This window comes from Syzygium oleosum, unplaced genomic scaffold, assembly GCF_021117445.2.
Source record: "Syzygium oleosum isolate NSW1041296 unplaced genomic scaffold, Sole_v2.1 Sole_v2.37, whole genome shotgun sequence".
NCBI lineage: Eukaryota > Viridiplantae > Streptophyta > Magnoliopsida > Myrtales > Myrtaceae > Syzygium > Syzygium oleosum.
In genome coordinates, this window is record NW_026607521.1 from 356,724 (window position 1) to 379,167 (window position 22,444).

The 22,444-nt window shown below is 39.6% G+C and overlaps 1 protein-coding gene, 4 non-coding genes and 1 pseudogene across 5 annotated transcripts; all 6 read right to left on the minus strand.

The window, feature by feature from the left end:
- Positions 1 to 1,006: 1,006 nt before the first annotated feature.
- Positions 1,007 to 7,578, minus strand: LOC115688577 (protein CMS1). The gene is made up of 6 exons (XM_030614423.2): positions 7,212 to 7,578; positions 6,651 to 6,846; positions 6,149 to 6,221; positions 2,550 to 2,599; positions 1,303 to 1,416; positions 1,007 to 1,212 (listed from the first exon to the last, which is right to left on the minus strand). The coding sequence occupies exons 1-6, from the start codon at positions 7,528 to 7,530 to the stop codon at positions 1,080 to 1,082; spliced, it is 885 nt and encodes a 294-aa protein (XP_030470283.1). The 5' UTR covers positions 7,531 to 7,578; the 3' UTR covers positions 1,007 to 1,079.
- On the minus strand, positions 3,338 to 3,422 carry LOC115688630 (small nucleolar RNA Z122). Its single transcript, XR_004006600.1, has one exon. It is a non-coding gene; the product is annotated as a small nucleolar RNA Z122 (small nucleolar RNA).
- Positions 4,058 to 4,142, minus strand: LOC115688631 (small nucleolar RNA Z122). The gene has a single exon (XR_004006601.1). It is a non-coding gene; the product is annotated as a small nucleolar RNA Z122 (small nucleolar RNA).
- Positions 4,600 to 4,685, minus strand: LOC115688627 (small nucleolar RNA Z122). Its single transcript, XR_004006597.1, has one exon. It is a non-coding gene; the product is annotated as a small nucleolar RNA Z122 (small nucleolar RNA).
- On the minus strand, positions 5,144 to 5,229 carry LOC115688626 (small nucleolar RNA Z122). Its single transcript, XR_004006596.1, has one exon. It is a non-coding gene; the product is annotated as a small nucleolar RNA Z122 (small nucleolar RNA).
- Positions 7,579 to 12,398: 4,820 nt separating the features above from the next.
- LOC115688558 (peroxiredoxin-2E-2, chloroplastic-like) lies at positions 12,399 to 17,379 on the minus strand (annotated as a pseudogene).
- Positions 17,380 to 22,444: the final 5,065 nt, after the last annotated feature.

The window sequence follows — 22,444 nt, forward strand, 5'->3', positions numbered from 1 at the left end:
AATTTACAAGTCCTGAGGAATTGTCCTTATTGCTATGATACAAGTTGAGATATATATTCTGGTTCAAAGAGAATCTAAAAAAGAAACTTAATATCTCCAAATAATTGGCGACACTTTTCATGAAAAGAGTAAGGGTAAATCGAAAGTTGCAACTCTTTGTTTGATTGCCTAAAAAGTGCCTAAAGGCATTCTTAAATGAATATTTTGATTATTTGTAGAAAAGAATTCATAAATGAGCCTTTACTTAAGGAAAGAAACATAAAGTGGTTCCCGCATCTGATGTTTCCATGCGTCCAGAGGCTGCTCCATAATCATCGCCTCTTTCTTCCTTGAAAGGGAGAAAAGGTCATTTGCCTACGTTTGATAGATTCAATCGTCTCTCGAATCATTTTACATGGTCCAAATCCAAAATTGGCCCCTTTTAGTTTTAGTGTTCCTTTCCAATTTCATCCTCCACATTTCTTTCTTTTGTAAAGATCATGTCCCTAACTCATTCTTCCGATTAAGTCCCTTTTACCGTTCCCGCTGAAGACGCAAGACAATGCCGTGGCATGATAGCAAAGCGCGAGAAATTCCGTTCTTTTCTAAGGGAGGCAATGATAATGGCAGCCAGCCACCACTCGCAAGGGTGGACGGTAGTGGCAAACGATGCCACGATTGGCTGAGTCGACAGTTGAGGTTCCGATGCTCATCCCATTGCTTGAGCTCGTCACTCAAGCAAAGGGTTCAACTATGTCACCTTAGCACCACGAAACAGGCAAGGACTGAGTTTCAACTCGGGAGCTCAACCTGGCCTCTTCGCGAGCTAGGTACAACTCGGGCTGAGGGTCCCCTCCATTTTATAGTACCCAGGATTTCACATAGCAAAGCTGTCGTAAGGCTTTCAGAAATTGAACTCCAACCCCTCGCATCTGCGGACAAAGTTTCATGCTACTAGGATCTCATGGTAATAATGTTATCCTATTCAGGGGAAAGAGGACCGTACCAAAAGAGAACATTCACAAACTGAACTCAACAAAATTTAGATTGCAAAGAAATGGTATACAATGTTTACACTTTGCCGCTTTACAAGTAGCTGCCTATTTATCGTGGACTCTACTTTTACCCTTTATTTCATTCGTGATGTTTACTGGACCAAAGAGGCAGATTTGCAGATTTCCTTTGACTACCCGTTCATGGAAGTAGTTCTTATACAAATCCCAGAATTCGTCTCTGCAACACAAAGCCTATATGAATGAGGACTATACTCAAGAATGCATGAGAATGGAGGTTCATCGACATGCAATCGAGTAAAACATGTACCTGACTTGTGGAAGTGTTAAAAGGGAATAGCCCTTCACGTCAGTGTGCATGTCCAGCAATATTACTGATAACCGAGAAAGCCCCAATGCTTCAATGTCAATTAGTTTCTTTATTCTGCAATCAGATCAGTGTCGTCATCAAGAAAGCAGACTGTGAATCATAAAAAAGGAATGACAATGTTTTATCACAGGGTCGCGGAAACTTTAAATTAATGTGTCTATTTGCAATGACGAATTATTTTCTCAAGAACATCCAACCGGAGAACTACAGTTATGATGGGTTTCAGACAGATTTTAGGTTATTGGTTACATAAATGAGCTAGGTTCGATATTCCATTTTATAGCCTAACTCAAGTCTTGGTGGTGTTGACTGCATGGCTTCAGCCAAACCCAAATCTGCCTCACTGACAATAATTAGCATTTCTTTCAACCTAATACTAAAAGAGAAATTATCGGCCTTGCCACCCTCCATCATTCAGTTTGGTCAATTAAGAGCCAAAAGCGGACAGAGCCACCCATCATCTTCAAAAGTACCTGAACAATTACTATAAACAGACTAGTGTTGGAACCTTCGTATTTAGGTCAACTTCAATCTACTGTAATCAATATCAAACAGGACCTTCAAAGATGGGGAAAAACCTCAGCTGTTCAGGGCAGGGCACACTCCTTTGAGCATGAGGCACACTCCTTGGAATCAAGGCATGTGCTCTTCAGGGCAACAGGTGACCCCTTGGGTCACGGGCATGCCCCTCAAGATCACAGGTGTGCTCCCTAAGGTCATGAGCATGTCCTTCACGATGGTGTGCTCCTAATGTTCAGCGGTGCACTCTTCACAACAATTCTGATTTCAGAACTCATGTGGGTCCAGGGGTAATTGATTACCAGGTTTGAGGCATGGACAATACTAATGCCAGAGGTGTACCATCAAGCCTTATCGAACTAAAGGCATTTAAGTAATTTTGACTTCATAATGGGAGCTCAACCGTACTCAATGTAATTTCACGCATGTCCCAATGCATTCAGAGAAGGACCTAGATTGCTACATTGAGCACCCAATTCTCCGTGGAATCAACGGAAAAACCTGTGCTCCCACTCCTAGCCTCTCTCTACATCTTAAGAGTTTTTGATTACTCGTTGAGAAAGGAATATGACCGAACTTCGTTTTAAAGACGAGGACTTTTTCCAGTATTTTCACACTCCAATAGGAATTTCCACTTGTACAAATATTCGATTTAAAGAAACACAAACCTGTTTGGAGTACCACACGCGATATTGACACGGTTTTTTAACATGGCAACCTGCAGGGACCAAACATCCAAAATATGCTTAGAAAATCCCACAGTTAAAGCTAAACAGGTATAAAGAAACTGCTCCTCATAATAAAGGAACTAGGGAAGACATGTCAAGGTAAAAAATCATCCCGTTCTCCCCAACTAGGAATCAATATAACAGAAGCAACTGAGCATCCAATGTAGTGCTGATGATCAAGATAATGCAGAGTGACATCCCAAAAAGCATTGAAGTAAACAAGCACATACAATTTGCACTCAGTGCATCTGTAACTAATAAGCATCAGATTGAAGTACAATGATGATAAGAAAAAAGAGAAGAATGAATATTTTATCCCAAATACAACTTATCCGACTTTGCTTGAGAGCAAACAAGGACAATTACAATACTTAACAAAAAAACAAATCGTGTGCACATGTCCCATCGCAGTTGCTTCTCAGTAGCAGGGAGCTATAGCCATTACATTAATGCACATAGGAATAGAGAGAGAGAGAGAGAGAGAGAGAGAGAGAGAGAGAGAGAGAGATGAATTTCAAGGTCCAGTTTGAGGTTTAAAATTTGCTGGTGTTTCTAAATACCTCAATGGACATGGCCAAGCAGAGGGACAAATCTAATTATAGCCAAAGCAATCACATGCCGCTAATGTCAGCAACTAGGCTGATGACGATTACGCATAGTTTGCCACTTAGAACTGTATATAGGTCATATGAGCATAAGAAAAGCAAATCACAAAAAATGGTGGGAACTTTGGGATCAGACTGACGTGCAAAATATATAATTCAGCAGGGCTGCTGCCTCGGATAATCAATTTTGGTATCATCATGTCCCAAAAAGGAAATTGCAAATGATCAATTTAGTACTTAATAGAATGAGAATGAAAGCTTCATCACATAATGGTGAAATATATTTATGTAGACGCCCCACCAACCTCTCTTTCATCTATGCTTCAAAATTCTCTCTTCTTCCTTAACTTTTCCTTGTCCAATAATTTGCACATTAGGCAGAGTTTGCTGTCCTTAGAGAAAGAATCACTATATCTCATAACTGTAATATTTAATAAGACCCACTGCTCATACAGATTTTACATTTACATGAGTCCTTACAAAAGGAAATCCATTGTACAACTAGACTCCTAATAGTATTCATGTACTAATCCATATTAGACATTGAACAAAAAATTCTGTCCTCACGATTATCGCCAGCATCTAAATGATGGGTTTATCATGGAAGTATTTTGATATATCCTCTGAGTTTAATAGAGCTATGATGCGCAACTGTTGAACTTCTATTCATGCATTCACTCCATATATGGAATTCGAAACCACGAAGCCCAACTCCAATTAGAATCTGATACAAAAAGTAAAACCATAGCATCGACAAGTTGGTGAAGATCCCAAGAATGGGAAGAAAAAAGAAACATTGATGGGCATGAGGAACATAAATAAAAAACCAAGAAGCACCAGGAAGTTGGGATCAGACTGACGTGCAAAAAATGTACTCAGCAGTGCTGCTGCCTTAGATAATTACATTGTGGTGGCATCATATCCCAAACTTTGAACTGGCACAAAACCAAAAAACCAGAAAAAACCAGAGGGAAGATAATGTGGGTGCTAAAAAAATATTTCAGAATAACAGAAACAACTTAAGATCAACTAGAGTCCTAAGAGTATTCATATACTGATCCACATTAGACATTGAACAAAAACTTCTGTCCTCATGATTATCGCCAGCATCTAAATGATGGGTATATCATGGAAGTACTTTGATATATCCTCTGAGTTTAGTAGAGCTATGACGTACAACTATTGAACTTCTATTCATGCATTTACTCCATATATGGAATTCGAAACAATGAAGCCCAACTCAAATTAGAATCTGATACAATAAGCAAAACCACAGTATCAACAGGCCGGTGATGATGAGGAATTATTAATCCCAAGAATGGGGAGAAAAAAGAAAAACGGATGGGCATGAGGAACATAATTAGAAAACCAAGAAGCACCCAGAAGTTGGGATCAGACTGACGTGCAAAAACATGTACTCAGCAGTGCTGCTGCCTTAGATAATTAGATTGTGATGGCATCATATCCCCAACTTTGAACTGGCACAAAACAAAAAAACCAGAAAAAAACCAGAGGGAAGATAATGTGGGTGCTCGAAAAATAATTTTGGAATAACAGAAACAACTTAAGATCAACTACTCCTAAGAGTATTCATATACTGACCAGTATTAGACATTGAACAAAATATTCTGTCCTCACGATTATCGCCAGCATATAAAATAATGGGTTTATCGTGGAAGTATTTTGATATATCCTCTGAGTTTAATAGAGCTATGACGTGCAACTATCGAACTTCTATTCATTCATTTACCCCATATATGGAATTCAAAACCATGAAGCCCGACTCAAATTAGAATCTGATACAATAAGCAAAACCACAACATCGACAAGCCGGTGATGATGAGGAATTATTAATCCCAAGAATGGGGAGAAAAAAGAAAAATGGATGGGCATGAGGAACATAGTTAGAAAACCAAGAAGCACCCGGAAGTTGGGATCAGACTGACGTGCAAAAAAATGTACTCAGCAGTGCTGCTGCCTTAGATAATTACATTGTGGTGGCTTCATATCCCAAACTTTGAACTGGCACAAAACAAGAAAACCAGAAAAAACCAGAGGGAAGATAATGTGGGTGCTAGAAAAAATAGTTTGGAATAACAGAAACAACTGAAGATTAGGTAGATAAAAAGCAGTTCACAAGCATATCCCAAGTACTTTGGATATGTCCAGATTTAGAAAATGACAAATTCTATAGGTATTTTACCTTAACTTCAAAGCATGCTGTACCATTGTAAGTTGTAACATGTCCCACAACAATAGCATTGCGAAGTACGATGATAAAACTCCATCAATTTTATAAATCAACAAGGACGAAGAATCTCGCGTGCGTTCATCCATTCTAGCAATTCTAATTAGCAGGAGGGGAGCCACCTAATCCAGATATTTAGTATAAGAACTAACTCAATGAATAGAAGAGTTAGAACGTAAAGAGCAGAACATATTCTAATAAGCATAATTAAGAGCTTCCTGAACTACATAAAGCAAGAAAATGTGCACATCCCATGAGGACTCTACGGTGAAGTCCTCAGCATACAAAGGTCCATCTCCCTCGATGTACTAGACCTATCAGGAAAAGAAAAACAGAGAAAGCAGAGAACAGGGCTAGCTTTTTATGATCATTGAGCTGCATTACATGGGGCAAATGGCTTAATTAGGAAGTCGAACACATCAAAATCACAATTGCATCAATGACCCCCAATGTATCCACGCTATGGAAAGAACGGAAACAGAGAAGTCAAATCAAATACAGAAACAATAGCTTTCCCATATGCTTTCTTAAACCACATCACATCAGCAGGATGTTCCACTCACAAACTTGGAGGCAATAATCGTGAACACCCAAAAACCCACATGATACTATCAATAACCAAGTATATGCATGAGCACTCACGGGCATTCAGGGCAGCTGAACAAACCTAAATATGGATAACATACCTGTTCCTCTACTTTTATATGCTTTGAGAACAATTTGGCTGGATGACACACCCTAGTTAGTGACCTAAAGCCCCTAAAGAAACAGAATGAAAGTGTTAGTGTCCAATAAAAGCATTAAATAATCATGCTATATAATTGCTAGAGTTGGAAATTCATTTTGTTATCTTATAATTGCGTCATGCCAAATTCTATGTATAACACAGATTTGCCCAACAATACTTGGAAAAAAAAAAAAAAACTGCAGAGCACAACACGTGTAACATGTTAAAGAAATGACTTTGCATATAAAACGTGTAAAAATATGTTTCAACGTACATAAATAAGTACAATGCGGAAAAACGCATATCCAACACGATTAACCACTCGGATAAATGATTCGTGTGGCAAACTGACAGATCTAAAACTGCTCCAATTGCATCTCGGTTTAGAAGCCATGAAGTTCTCACGTCATGTAGAAGGTATAAATTCCTTGTAAGAAGTGGGAAAGGAGAAGTAACCAGACCTTAGAAGCTCTATCGTTCTTATGGCAGATGCCGTGATGGCGATGATAGCTGGACTTCCTGGATCAATTTTTCCTTGCTCAAGAGTTCCCTCATAGAGCACTCCCTTCCACGAGGGGCCAAAAGCCGCCTTTATCTGTTTCCCCGGGCTATCAACATCTAGTTCAGGGCCCTGAGATAACTCCAGAATGCATGTGTCTGCGTATTTGTAAAATGAAGTACGTAATCGTTAGATAAATCTCAGAGACAAAAAGAGAAGGAGTATCTAGCACGACTCAATCACCAGCAACGAATTCTCCCCGGTAACTTCTCTATTTCCTAAAAATCTAAAAAATTTGTCAGATTCAGTCTCTTTCTCATTGCAGTCTTGCACTCAGCAAAACAAAGAGGAGAAACCGAACAGCAGCATCATAAATCTTCCGAAATGTGCAGAACAACCAGCCGTCGCGGAAGGGAAATGCGGTATTCGCGAATGGGCGATCGATTCACGAAGCAAGACCCGTGAACGAGAGAGAGAGACCGGCGGAAACGATAACAAGATGACGCGGAAGCAAAGCACGAACCTCCGATGGAATCCAGCTCGAGAGAGGAGAGATGGACGCCGTTGGCCGACTGGTACTGAGCGAGAAAGAAGCCGAGCTGCTCCGAAGCCGATGCCGGCGGCTGCCCCGCCGCGTTCTCGCCGCTCGGCATCGGTTCTTCGCGGTGGGCGTCGACATCCTGGCCGGTCTCCTTCTTCTTCTTCCTCTGCTTCTTCTGCTTCTGCTTCTTGAAGCGAGGATTGGATTGAGAAGAGTGAGGGTTTTGGGGAGAGAGTCTCGAGGGTTTGTGACGTCCTCCTCCTCCTCCTCTTCCTGCTGCTGCGCTCCTCCTACTTCCCATGGCGGAAGGGACGCAAGACTAGAGCTGCCAGCTAGGGTTTTAGGGAAGGATCCCATCCTCATCTCTCGCTTCGCTTTTAAAACCCTGGCGCCAACTCCCGTGGCCACGGTTCGGAACCGACCGGTTCCGCTTCGTGGCCAAGTGTGAACCGGAACCGGCCGGTTCCGGGCCGGTTCCGATTTTTTTTTTCTGTTTTTTTTCTTTTCCTTTTCCTTTTCTTTTTTTTTTCTTCCTCCGCGGCCGGCCATAGCCGGGCCGGCGCGGAGGTCGCCCGGCCATAGCCGGGCCGGCGCGGAGGTCGCCGGCCTCGGGCGAGGCGGCCCTCGCCGGCGTCGGGCGAGGCCGGCCTCGCCCGACGCCGGTGAGGTCGAGCCTCGCCGGTTGCCGGGCGAGGTCGAGCCTTGCCGGCGCCGGGCGAGGCCGGCCTCGCCCGGCCCGGCAGAGGCCGCCCTCGCCCGACGCCGGCGAGGGCCCTCGCCCGATGCCGGCGAGGGCCCCCTCGCCCGACGCCGGCGACCTCGCGCCGGCCCGGCCATGGCCGGCGCGAGGAAGAAAAAAAAATTAAAATATAAATTATAATTTTAAAAAACAGAAACAAGGAAAAAAAACAAAAGAGAAAAAGGAAAAACAGAAAAGGAAAAGAAAAAGAAGAAAAACAGAAAAAGAAAAACAGAAATGAAAATAAAAAAAATTAAAAAATACTATTCTTGTGATAGAACATTATTCAATATAAATTGTGATTAAAATGTAAATTGTACTCAAATTTGGGGACAAAAAGACAAGAAAGAAATAGAGGGCTTCAACTTAATAAATTATCATTAAGCACATTACAATTCGTTACAACGATCTTAAAAAAAAGGAGTACAATATATATACCCTAAAATTATCCCAAAACCTAAGCATTCCGTGCGCAGAGGACCAGAGGTCACATATCGTCGGATTATATTTCGGTTTCCCTAAGCTCACGTGGGCGTACCCGGTATGAGAAACAAGAGTTCCCGAAATATTTGCCAACTCCAATAGTTCTTTTACCCTCAATCATCACTACCCGTTCCAATACCGATACTGGTAGCGGTAGTATCTCCGTCGTTAAAGAATTCGGATTCATTATTCCGATCTATCTCTTGTTGCCGGTATTGAGCCTTCGTCCAATCAGCAACACAAGCTTGCATCTCCACTGATTCTGGATCTAATCTTGAACGATGTTCGTTCAAAATATTACCTCCGGCACTGAATGCTTGTTCGACCGCAACTGTGGAACAAAGGGTTGAAAAAATCTGTTTTGCAATAAGAGAAAGGATTGGGTATTGGCTTGCGTGCCTCTTCCACCAATCCAAAATAAAAAAATCTGTACCACCTTTCGACGATAAACTCAAATAAAATGGTTAGATAACTCTCTAATTCAGAAATATTTCCTATTACTCCCTTTTTTTTTTTTGTCTATGTAATAAAAGTTGGTACCCTCTACTAATTTTACCTGTATTGTCATTTTGTATCTCCGTAGATTGAGAAGATTTAATATCACCTAAATTATATTTAGTATAAAATTCATTATATAATTCTATTACTACGTTTTTAACCTCACGTACTATGGTTGTAACATTTGTCACATCATAATGTAAACATTGATAATACGCACGCAAAAAATCATTTAAGCCATCCAATTTGCAACGCGGATCAAAAACACAAGCAACTAAATAAATCATGGGAATTTCACTATAATAATGAAGCCATTTCATTTTCATTGCAACTATAGTATGTTGTAATTCAACATCATTTTCATATTCATCAAAAGTTCCGACAATATTAGTACACTCTACTAAAAATAAATGTGTAGTAGGAAAATAAACACCAGACAAAGTATAAGTTGCATCATTAAAAACCTTTAAAAGATCTAAAAATTTTTGGCAAATATTCCACTCTTGTGGGTATAAATTAATCTGAGGTATATTATTAGAAATGAATGCACATAATAAATCTTTATATGCTAAAGATTCATTAAGCAAGTGGAAAGTAGAATTCCAACGAGTTGGAACATCTCTTGGAAATCTTTTTGGCTTTTTGCCATTAACTCTACAAAATTTACCCCATTCTTTCATTTTTTTGGGATGTTTCCATAAAAATTGAATCGCCGTTTTTATTGATTGAAGAAAAATATCAAGAGTTTTTAAACCATCTTGTACACATAAATTTAAAACATGACAAGCACATCTAATGTGAAAAAATTTTCCGTCAAAAGCGGGTTTACAAATATTTTCTAACTCGGCAATTGAAGCGGTATTTGCTGCGGCATTATCAAAACCAATTGAAAATTTTTTGTTAAGCAAATAATATTCTTCTAAAACTTGCCTAATTATTCTATAAATATTATTTGCCGTATGATGATCATCGAAAACTCTAAATGCAATAACTCTTTTTTGAATAGTCCACTCGTCATCTATCCAATGACATGTTATGCCCATGTAAGAATGATTTTGCCAATGATCACTCCAAATATCACTACCTATATGCACGCATCCATTAAATTGCGTAAAAAAGTTTTGTAAATCATTTTTTCCATTTTTGTAAAGATCTTTAATTACTCGTTTAATTGAATTTCTAGGAATACGTTTTGCTTGTGGAGCACATGCTTTTTGTACAAATTCATTAAAACCAAATCTTTCTCCAAAATTAAATGCTAAATGCTCAACGGAAATAAATTTGCCTAATTCTTCCTTATAAGTTTTTTCATTAAAACGAAATAAAGGGGAAGTGTTAGAATTGACGTACCCGGAAATTTGTTGTTGCCCGATATCGATTCCCGTTTCGGTTGGATGTTTGCTCATAAGATGTCGTTTAAATGTTCCATATCCTTGTCCACCTGTATATTTATATATTTTTCCACAATATTTACAAATTATATCATACCTTTTTTGACCGATATCAAACCTTTTCATTTTCGTGAAGTGATTCCAAATGTCAGATGTAAATTCCCGTTTCGCTTCCTTTGTTGTAGATATTTCAGCAGGAGGATGAAAACTTTCTTGCGTCGGGACGCGCTCCACATCGCGAAAAATGTTGATTTCATCATCTTGAAAATCTGCATATTCACGAGGATCAAAAGAATGATGGGATTCCGTTGCGATATTCTTACCTTTGCCAGTTGGCACTCGACTTCCACTTGCCATTTTTCGAATGGATTGAGAGAATTGAGCGGATTAATTGGGAGAATTAAGAAAGAATTGCGTGGATTGAGAAAATTGAGAGAATTTCAGAGAATTTGAGAGAATTTCGAGTATTGAGAAAATTTGAGACTTGAGAGAAGAGAATTGGAGAGAATTTGAGAGAATTGTGTGTGTATTGTGAGAATTTGAGAGAATTTATAGGAAAAAAATAGAAGAAAATTTAGAATTAAAAAAAATAAAACATAACCGTTGCAAAATTGCAACGGTTATGTGTTTTTTTATTTTTTTATTATAAAAACGCCCGTTGGGGCGTAGCCGTTGCCCCAACGGGCCGCAAGGTGCAAGCCGCGGCGGGGCCGCACGTCTGCAGCCCCGTTGCGGATAAATTTTTTTTTTTTTTTTTTTTTGGGTTTGGTTGTTGGCCCGTTGCACGGCAACGCGCAGCTTTCTTATTCTTCTTTACGCTGCAGCTTTTTTTTTTTTTTAATTTTTATTTATTTTTTTCGCAGACCGGCCCGGAACCGGCGGTTCCGGGCCGGTTCAAATTTTTCTGGAACCGGAACCGTATGCCACAGGCCGGTTCCGGTTCCGAACCGCGGGCCCGGGTTTGAACGGGCTGGTTCCGGTCCGGTTCTGGGCCAAAACCGACCCGTGGCCACCTCTAAGAGGGGCATCGGGTCGGGTCAGGACCCGGTTGGCCCGGTTTTCTTTTTCCAACTAATTAAATTTTTTGATGAAAAATATTCAAATGTAATTTAAGAACAATAGAAAAAAATTTCACTGAGGAAACGTAATTGAAAACGGGGACGGGCTATTGGGGGCCGCTCACCGATTAAGTGATCCCGGGATTTCTTTTTAGGCTCCGTTTATTTTGCGAAAAATAAATGATTTTGAAAAATATTTTTCAAAAGTAAATGTTTGTTTCGTTTGAAATAATCGGACAATGAGAATTTTTTTGTCATTATTCGATAACAATTCATTTCTAAATATTTTAGTGGACGATAAATATATTTTTCTTTCATTCACTTTAATAAACGATATAAGTAATCATTTTTAGAAAATTTTATGAATTATTCATTTTCTACGAAATAAATGCATTTTTAGGGCTGATCGTCTCCAGTTGGATGTTGGGCCGGATTGGGTCACTGCATTAGTGACCATTATGTCCTTCCTACTAGGGGTGTCAATGGGTCGGGTCGGGTCGGGCTTTCTTGATACCCGACCCGACCCGAAACCTACAGGGTCATGCTTGACCCGCCCAGACCCACCCAAGACCCTGTTCACCGTACACCCCAAGGCCCGGGCCGGGCCGGGCCGGGTCGGGTTGGGTCGGGCTTCGTTTTTTTTTTTTTTTTTTTTTCGCTTTCGCGCAGATAGTAACATCAAATGTCCCTGTTCTCCAAACCTTGAATCACCAACTAGCTTCTGTTCCTAGCTAATTTCACCCCTCACCGGAACAACAAGACAGGCGGTCGAACCAGACACCTGAGTTCAAGGCACAACGGGATCCGCTCCTGCCTTCGGAAGAGATTAAACTTTCGACGATGCAGCAGTCTCTCTGTGACTGTGAATCGCAATTCGCAATGCGATTCTCAGCACCAGAACACCCGTTGACTCTTGTACTGCTGAACTCAGGAACAACATCATCATCCTCATCATCATCCTCACGAAATCAATACAAAAGAAAGGCAACATCTTGGAATCCTAGAAGCAAAATCCCTGTTCATTGTGTCTGCATCAAACCGCAGTTCCAACTCCATCTCAACTTATTAGGCACAAGTGAGGAACGAAAACTTCATCAAGCTCAAAACCCAACAAGAACCTCACCCCTCAACACCAGCCAACGACAGCCAAGTTCAAAGCCCCAAAAAGAAAAGAAAAAAATGGAAACTTGAAAGCATCTACGGGACTTTGAGCATATCCTCGGCCCCTTGAAGGTGAAGGCCCCGCCTTCCTCCGGGTTGAGCACCTTCACGACGCCGTCCTCCGCGAGCAGCGCTGCACCGCCGCGACCGCACCCCGAGCCCCACCGGCTGGTCGCTCGAGTCGAGCTCACACTTGATCGCCCTCATGAAGTCCCCGTTCCCGTCCGACAGCAGCATGACGTCGTCGCCGATGCCCAGGTTCTCCTTCCACGCCCGCATCACGAAGGCGTCGTTCACGAAGATGCGAGGCGATGTTGCCCACGCCCTTGGCCTTCGCCTCCCGGCCTTCTCCACGAACCCGGCAAGTGCTTCAAGGCGGGTCGGGGTGAAGGCCCCCGGACGGCGAAGAGGATCGACTTCATCCCGGCGATGAGGGCGGAGACGGTGGTGGTCTGGAGCTCGCCGGCGGGGTCGAAGTAGGAGAGGGTGGCGTCGGGGAGCCTGTCGCCCACGGAGATGGCGGCGCGGGTGGCGGCGGTGGAGAGGCGGAGGGGCTTGCCGGGGGACCGGCGGCGGGGGACGGCGAGGGGGGAGGAGCGGCGACGTAGCGCTAGAGAGGGGAGAGAGAAGGGAAGAGAGACTGAGAGAGGGAGATGGGTCGGCCCAGAGTGTCAATGGGCCGACCCTAAAATACCCCAACCCTAATGAAACCCCAAATTTAGGGCCATATTTGAATAAAATTAAGGCTCGACCCCAAAATACCCCAAATTTTAGGGTCGGACCGGGCCAGCACGGGGTGGGCCGGGCCGGCGCGGGTCGGGCCGGGCCGGGCCGGCGCGGGTTTGATTGACACCCCTGGTTCCTACAGGCCTGATCTAGCCTAGGCCCAAAGATGAGAAAATACATATCAAACACCAAAACGGTGTTTTTTTTTTTTTTAATCTAGTGAAAGTCACCATAAAATATATTTTACGCCTTGAGTCGCACTCAGTAAAATTTTTTCGATTCTCCTTATCAACAATTTCTCCATGAGAATGAATAAATCAGTGCAACATGCATACAGTGCAGTGCACCACTATAAAAAAGTCCGAGGTATTTCTCCACCTTTAGTATTCCGAAATCGCTCTTCTCAACCATGAAAAGCCATGTCTAAGCATCACGATTTTCGAATTTGCAACTTCTTATAATTTATTCATGTCCTTTGAACTAGACAACCATTTCGCCATTCTCTTGACTGCATCATCCATCGTTTCCTTCACAGGAAGTTTGTCCACAGGTTTACTGTTCCTTTTTTCTACGCAAAATCCATCTTCTCCACCTTCTACATCTCGATCTTAGTGTCCCTCTACCGCTTAGGCAGTAATTAAAAGCGAGGAAATCATATAAAGTTTGAAGCTCGAAAATTGTAGCCTTTACACATGATTTTTCACAAATGAATAGAGTAATTTCGGAATATGTAAAGTAGAGAAACATCTCGGATGGTTTCTGATCTAGTAGGTGCACGTGGTTCGTTTGTTCCCACTATGAAATTCCTACAGTGAAGCTGCCTTACATTATGATTAATTAAATGGGAAAATTATCAAAAAAATCTTATAATATTGTACGAATACCAATTTAGTTCTAAACTTTTTAATTTGACTAATTTAATATTAAACCTTTCGACAATTTACCAATGTAATCCTTCCGGCCAGTTTTAACCGAAAATCATTGATATGAATATCGGCCGTCCTACATGGCACGATCGGTTAGAAAGGCCAGTACTGATGTGGACAATTATTTTAAATTTTGTTTAATTTACTGAATCTTTATAATTTCTTTGAATTTTTCTTTTTTTTTCCACTTCTTCCTTGGCCGATCGTCGGGCTGGTGAGGGCTAACGAAAGTTGACCTCCTAGATTTGGCGAGGTCGAGTCTCACTAGCCTCGGGTGGGGCTCACCCTCGCCGGGCCTCTCTCGTGGCCGGTTGCCGACCATCGTCATGGGCCAAGGAAGAAAAAAAAGAAAAAAAATATGAATCATTCCATGTTTAAGCCAAGAGAAGCGACTTTATGCATACACTAAATGTCTATAATTGGAGCAAGGTGCTTAATTTCATCAATGATGACAACTTCATGCCTCGTCTATGCTCTCCCGGTGTTCATGATGGGTCTATTGACCAGGATGTTCAGTGACCTTTCCAATTCCGATTATTTTTATTATTGTTATTTTGCTTACATCTTCTAAAGGAAACATCATTTTGTTTTATTAATTTTGCACGAGTTTTGATTGGCTTCTAAATCGTTCGACGCTACTAAATTCGTGACATTTTCGCAAACTTTTCTTTTATGCAGGTCGATCTTTCAAATTTATAGGATTCCATGCAAAGGGCAATGTAGATGTACAAATTTGTCATTGTCTAATATTTGAATTTTATGAAAAAAGACACGTATTAATATATCATTCATCGTCATGATCTCCCAAATTCACTAACAAGTGCTCAAGCCTGTGTATTTATTGAGATATATTTTGACGCAATGGTATAAATAAGTGATAAGTGATGATTAGTGACGGGGTATTGAATTATCCTTATATTCTTGGAATGATTTAGAGAGTATGACTTGATGGGATCGAAATGGGACTTATTAGTAAGGGCCTTGCGAGTTCCGGTCCTAACCTTTTCTAGTTGATTCGATGTCGGCCCATGTCCTTCGAATGCGCAGCGAACCCATGTCCTCAGCACCATTCGTTGATCTTCTTCCGATAAGAATATCACTTGAGCTGCGCATGACAACGATTTTGTGCCCGGAAACAAATTTTGCTCAGAAATGATTTTTTTTTATTCTGTGCCCAGAATTGATTCTGAGCATTTTAAGGCGTTTGTTAACGGCTCAAAATTCCATCCCCGGAATAGAAAAAGAACAGAAATGCGTTTGGTAACGCCACAAAATTTCTTTTTATTAATAATATTTTTAAATATTTTAATATTTCTTTCTTTTTTTTCTTTTCTTTTTTTCTTTTCCTCCTTCTTGGCCATGGTCGGCACCGGTAAAATATTTTTTTATTAATAATATTTTTATTAAAAGTATTTTTGCTTTTTTTTGACCATGGCCTGGTCGCCGGCCATGACCGGTAAATTTTTTTTTATTAATAATATTTGTATTAAAAATATATATTTTTATTTTTTTTGGCCATGGCCTGGTTGCCGGCCATTGCCGGTAAATTTTTTTTTATTAATAATATTTTTTATTAAAATATTTTTATTAAAAATATACATTTTTATTTTTTTGGGCCATGACCCGGTCGCCGGCCATGGCCGGTAAAATATTTTTTTTATTAATAATATTTTTTATTAAAATATTTTTATTAAAAATATATATTTTTATTTTTTTTGGCCATGGCCTGGTCGCCGGCCATGGCTGGTAAAATATTTTTATTAAAAATATATTTTTTTCGTTTTTTTGGCCATGGCCTGATCGCCGGCCATGGCCTGTAAAATATTTTTTTATTAATAATATTTTTTATTAAAATATTTTTATTAAAAATATACATTTTTATATTTTTTGGCCATGGCTTGGTTGCCGGCAATGGCCGGTAAAATATTTTTTTTATTAATAATATTTTTTTATTAAAAATATACATTTTTATTTTTTTGGGCCATGGCCCGGTCGCTGGCCATGGCCGGTAAAATATTTTTTTTATTAATAATATTTTTTATTAAAATATTTTTATTAAAAATATATATTTTTCTTTTTTTTGGCCATGGCTTGGTCGCCGGCCATGGGCCGGTAAAATATTTTTTATTTTAATAATGTTTTTTATTAAAATATTTTATTCTCGTCAGATCCGGCGAGGGCGGTCCTCGGGCCGGACATTAGAAGCTACATTAAAAACCAAGAAAAGGAAGAAGAAAAAAAAATTGATTCTCAAAATTGTTCCCAGAATCAAGAAGCTACTTTTTTTTTATTCTTGAAAACTGATTCTGGGAACAATTTTTGACAAAATTGTGTCCAGAATCAAAAAATTAAACAAACGCATTTCTGTTCCTAAACTGATTCTGGGAACAAAAGAACAGAATCAAATACTGTTTGGCAAGTTGTCATGCGCAGCCTTGGTAAGACCTCGCTCACTTACCATATTGGCCACATATATATAAATATCTCATTTGTTATTCATTCAAGGAGAGGGACTTTTGAACACTTATCAAATCTACCCAAGATTAGACTCTCTCCAAAACTACAAATTATTCTCCGCTTAGCTATAGAGTCCGATTCTAGCTTCTTCTTTTTTTTGAAATCGATGCTCCACTATTATCAAAAGAGGCTATCAATTTCTTTGAGGAGAAAAGGGAAAAATGAGCCAAATTAGAAGTAAAAAAAATGAATTCAAGTTGGAGACTGGAATTTGATTTTACAATCAATTCGATTTTTCAGCAATTTGGAGAAGAAACCTACGCGGTCTTCCAAACAAAGATAACACATTGAGCAAGTGCCATGCCCAGATGGCTAGAAAAGAAAAGGACTCGGCAAGAAAGAGGTGTCAGATGTTGACATGGAATGCATTAGCTGCATTAGTTTATAATGTAAGTAGACACGGCAAAAGGATTTTGTAGACCAACAACCATTTTAGCTTTTGGATTTTGAATCTGAATTGAATTGTATCCTTGCGAACATGTACAAGTCCTTCAACTGATTTAGAGCAGGAACTTCGAACTCTGATTTGATATCATTAGATTCACCAATGTATTCCATGCCAATGTCGAGACAATCCTTACCTTCAAACCACTCCTTTTTCAAGACTTTTAACCGCGGATCTTCATCCAATCCCTCACCTCTTTGAGGCATGAAGGAAAAGAAACAAAAAATGAAATGGCCGTTGAATTAAGCAGAGAGCAAAACCAGAATTTTAAGACACCAAACCGAGTACGAATGGAGCGAATGTTGAAAACCATGCCGGACGGACAGGAGAGCTTGTTAGAGAATTACGAGATAGCCGTAGTAGCTTCTGTAGTTGTCAAAGGGAGCGTTCTCCATGCCACTCTGTCAACTGTACGAATGGCATCAGTTATGAGTACTATAACGAGTAAAACATTTGCCTCCCCGTATATTGCATCAGAAAGTTAGGATTCGTCCTTTTAATTTAGAAATGAAGTGATTATATATATTGATAAGTCTGATAGTGGAAGAATGAAACGAACCACGTTATATGCTTAATGATGGTTCGAACTTTCTCGTCCTTTAGAGACAGAGTGAATATACATATAAAAAAGTACGAGGGTGGAAGTGGAGAAGGTGACAAACCACAAGATGAGAACAAAAGTACTTGATTATTCTTGAAAATGGTGTTATATGCATAACCTTTTCATTTTTCTGGTTGGAACTTTGTGTACATCTTATCAGGATTAAACGAGCGTAGAACTGAAAATGCAATAGGTAGAAGATTGAGCGGAGAAAGTGAACAACATTATTCTTGTGTTTCTTTGTTGTTTTTTTTTTTTTTTTTTTGACATTGAATCTCATTTTTTTAAGCAGCAATAGATTGAGTACAAATGACATCAAAAGAAAGAGACTTGGCCCCCAAAGAACGGTCAAAATTGACCATGAACTATTGGGACTGCTTCAGTGGCCTGTTTTGCCGTTAAGCGGAAGCAAGCCCTGTATTAAATTAGTTTTCTCTTACGTAACTTTCGCGATCTTGGCAATGGGACTCGCTCTTCCGATTACCAAGGATGATCAAGCGGGGAGCGCATGCGTCCCACTAGGCTAAACACTTTCGCACAAAATTTGTTCCAATTTTCTCCGTTTTGTTCTCACTTTTATCTTACACGGAATTGGCTTCTACAATATATAGAAATTGGCCCGGTTGGCTAAATAAGCACAAAATATTAACCAATAGATTATCTGTATCGCTCATGATTTAACCAATATATATTGTTATTTATATTGTGAGTAGTTGATGTTAAGATTTAAACAATTGTAAATATTTTTTTTTTGAATTGTTGCTTATGTTAAAAAGAGCAATATATGCATCGATATCTTTTCAAATATTGCTTGAATTTCCATGTATTGCGGGGCAGGCTCCGAGTAGGGCCTCGTGGGCACCTTGCCCATGCAAGATGGCCGCACCGTCCCCTGCCCCGCCTCGTACTAGAAGCGGGGCGTTGGCGGGGCGAATTCCCATTGAAAAATGATTTTTATTTTATTTTTTTTTCAGAAAAAGATGACTTCATTAAATTAACTACAGCTTGATGGGCACACCAAAGTTGCATCTGGACATAATAAGGCTCAAAGGGTGGGGGGTTACAAGCCCCCTTAAAAAGGATCGATTAGCAAGTTTCTTGACAAGTTGAAGCTCTTTAAATAAAGGAGAACAATGTCAACTTTGGGTTCGTTGGTATTTTCCCTCGATAGAGAAATGACATCGAAAGAGAACTGATTTTTCTTCGGGTCTTTTTTTTATAAAAAAATTGTGCGTAGTAAGCTATTTCTGATATGGGGATTATCGTCCTCTTTTGATTTAATCATCTATCCGGAAGTGAAGAGAAAAGAGAAAAGAGAAAAGAAGAGAAAAGTCAACAGACTAGCCAACGAAAGAGTATGGTGTTGTGTTGGTTATGGTGGACATATCAAAAGGTTCCTCTTATTTTCTTGTCAAATTAAAGTTCTTGGATAATGGATGTGAATGTAAGCAAATTAGGCTATATTTTGGGACCATTTGGGTTATGTACAGGCAAGACGTTGTCTTTCTACTCCATTACCCACCGACAGTTGGATGGGATATTGGGAGAAACACACACACATATATATACATATATTTATTAGAGTATGTTCTATTTGACTTTACATGACTGGCAAAAGATATTATCATCAATCCGATAATATATAAATCAGAGCACGTTCACCACAACAACATTACATTACATTCCTGGGAGAATATAATGAATTCGATGTTGCAATAATGTCACTTGAAATTGTCCAATCAACCCCGTGTTCCAAGGATATGCGGATCTTGATTTGGCTATCTAATTGCAATCTTCAAGAGATTTAATTGAGAGAAAATTCCAACCTGATTTTGATCCGTGCGATGCGGTGCACTGATGACGGGTGATAGGGCATCGCAACAGAGATATGAACGTGATCCGATTCGAGAGGAAAAGATCGGCTCCTTCCCATTGCATTGCTAAGTGGACTTTTGAATGTTTCCAATAATCATTAATAAAGGCTCAATCACAACCTATTTTATTCATTAACTCATGCCGTGAATTCTAATTCGGTATTGAATACGACCCGCTTTTTTTAAAATTCATTTGTTATTTGGAGTGATTAGCAAGCATATCCATTTTACTCGTACTATTGAGTCCAAGATTATGAATCAAAATGATAGAACGGCATTTTTATCATTATGGAGTATCAAGTCTTTTCTTTTAAAATCTGAAACAGGTTGGACGGAATTTCGTTTTTGCCGAAGGAATGTAGTCGGTATAGCGCGTAATTTTACTTTGTATCATGTATTTCTCTCCAATTAATATTGTTATAATATTTAAATATTAACCCATGCTTTCGTCTAACGGCTTAAACTTTTAGAACGGTTGGCAATCGTCCTATAAAATCTCACATGATTACTAGAGTCAAGTTTTGCTCTAGTTTGTTTTATGTGCGCGTCCACCCTATTCGTCAAATTTCACATGTCATTTCATAATCGGGCTTGCACATGAGGGGATGTTGAAATATGCTACATCCCTCGACTATGTGGTCTAAATATTTTTTATATACATGTGATCTCTCTCCATATATCATTTTAAGTTTTTGAACTGGACTTTCTAATAAATATAATGGGGAATGTTATTGAGCTTTAGCATTCAACGTTGCTTAAAATCATGCTCTCTTTCTCTCTCAACGTAAAGCGACTACTGTAGTTGCTATGGCCATTGCTTTCACTGCGTGTCCCAACAACATCGCTTCGATCATGGCAGCCACAACCGCGACGCCACCATCCCCGCGCCTCCCCCTCTCAAGCTCAGGGACTTGTGTCGTGCTGTAGCGAGACTGATCAGAGGTCGCGACCTTCTCAATGTCGTCATTGAAGCGACACGCGCACGCACATACCCATACGCATGCACATGCAGAGAGGGAAAGAAGCCGATGACTAAGGGAAGGAGGCCGAGGGGCAGCACCTCCCCAGGCAACGAAGGAGGAGGAGGCAGCGTCCTAGGATAGCACTACCTATAGAGGAGAGACAGATCATGGCTTGTGTAACGACTGGGGAAATAGGGTGTTCTTCCCTTATTTTATTCTGAACGAAGGCTAGCATAAGACTCTCTCCTCATGACATGTTACCCCAAGGATGTAATAGTCATAATTCTAGAACTAGAGGGAGGCAAAGAGGATCACATCTGCAGATCGCGAGGGCTTTCCGTACTTTCCCTATAGAGAGTGCTTCTCCCAATTCATCTTTTTGGTTAACTTTAGGAGGTGGAAGCGAACGGGTCTTGCAAAGAACAGAATAACGTGCAGCTTCGTCTAAAACCCTCAAGACTGTTCTAATTCTAGTGCGGTCATTTGCTGTCATGCCGGACATGATTAAACTTCAAGTGTATGGTTGACTTCAGCAAGGCAGGCCCTGTGGACATGCATCTGCAGAATCATTCCCCTGACATCGAGTAAGATAACACCTCTCTTAACCTCTCGAATGTTGATGTTGCACTCGTATTAAATGAGTTGTTTGCTTCCACATGGCCAATTCCGTAGCGGGTGTCTTTCAATTTTTCCATCCTAACTGTCTCCGCATGTGCATGTGCGTGTTATAGCAAATGATGCTCCATGTGGAGATAAGAAAGATGTTAAGATATAAGTTAAGGGGATTATAAGATATAGAGATATAAATCAACACGAGCTTGAGAAATTTGTAGACCTTGGGGTATTGTTCTAATATGCAATTGTATAGAGGGAGGGATGAAGGTTTGTTGTTTGTTTGTAATAGATTCCGACATTGAGAAATTGGCCAAAACTCACTTGTAGATAAAAGAAAAGATAGGAAATTCATGGCCCTATTTGTTTTGCGAAAAATGAGTGATTTGAAAAATATTTTCCTAAAAAGGATCGCCTGTATTGCATATAAAAACGAACAGACGACAAATATCTTCATTGTCCACAAAAATTTTAAGATACAATATTTCTCGTTAAATAATTATTTCAATAGATAGAAACGATTGTTTTAGGAAAATGTTTTCGAAATCATCCATTTTCCGTGAAATAAATAGAGCCTAATAGGACGATTTTTTTTCCGTTCACGTAAATCTTTGATGCAGTTGGTAAGCGTAAAAAAATGTTGGTAAAAAAAATTACTAGTTGCCCGATTTCTCAGTACCTTATTGGTCACTTACTGACATTTTTATGCGATTATTAACTCTTTTTCACCGCATGCAAATTGCAAACATTTCTTATATTTCAACAACTTTCATTTGGCTTTCTTACCGATATCTTAAGTTTACCAATTGATAACTTAATTTGATAAAAAGTTGATGAATAAATTAAATTACAATTAGTAATTTCATATGCGGTTGAATTTAAGGCGTAGTTAAGAAAGGTGATCAGAAGTTGGTATAAGATAAGAAAAGTTAGTAACAAAAATAAACTTGGTAAATAAATGAAATGAGAGTTGATAATCCATAACTAGTTGGTAAATTTGTTGAAGAAAAGTAGATTAGTCATTTTTATTTGTAACTACTAAAAAGACTTGGTAAATTAAAGTTATTACTAAGAAATATAAATAAAAAATTTTGAACGATAAGAGTAGTCGACAAATTAAAAGTAAATAGATTAATATTGATATATAACTCGAGTGAGAATTGGTAACCCAAACTAGGTGATAATTCAATCGGAGAAATAGTTGCCGAGTCACAACAATTTT

Coding starts and splice junctions, on each gene's coding strand:
- LOC115688577 (XM_030614423.2), bottom strand. CDS start 7,530: ATGGGAAGTAGGAGGAGCGCAGCAGCAGGAAGAGGAGGAGGAGGAGGA. Junction 6,847..7,211: donor CGAGCTGGATTCCATCGGAG/GTTCGTGCTTTG, acceptor ACAAATACGCAG/ACACATGCATTCTGGAGTTA. Junction 2,600..6,148: donor ATATAAAAGTAGAGGAACAG/GTATGTTATCCA, acceptor TGGTCCCTGCAG/GTTGCCATGTTAAAAAACCG.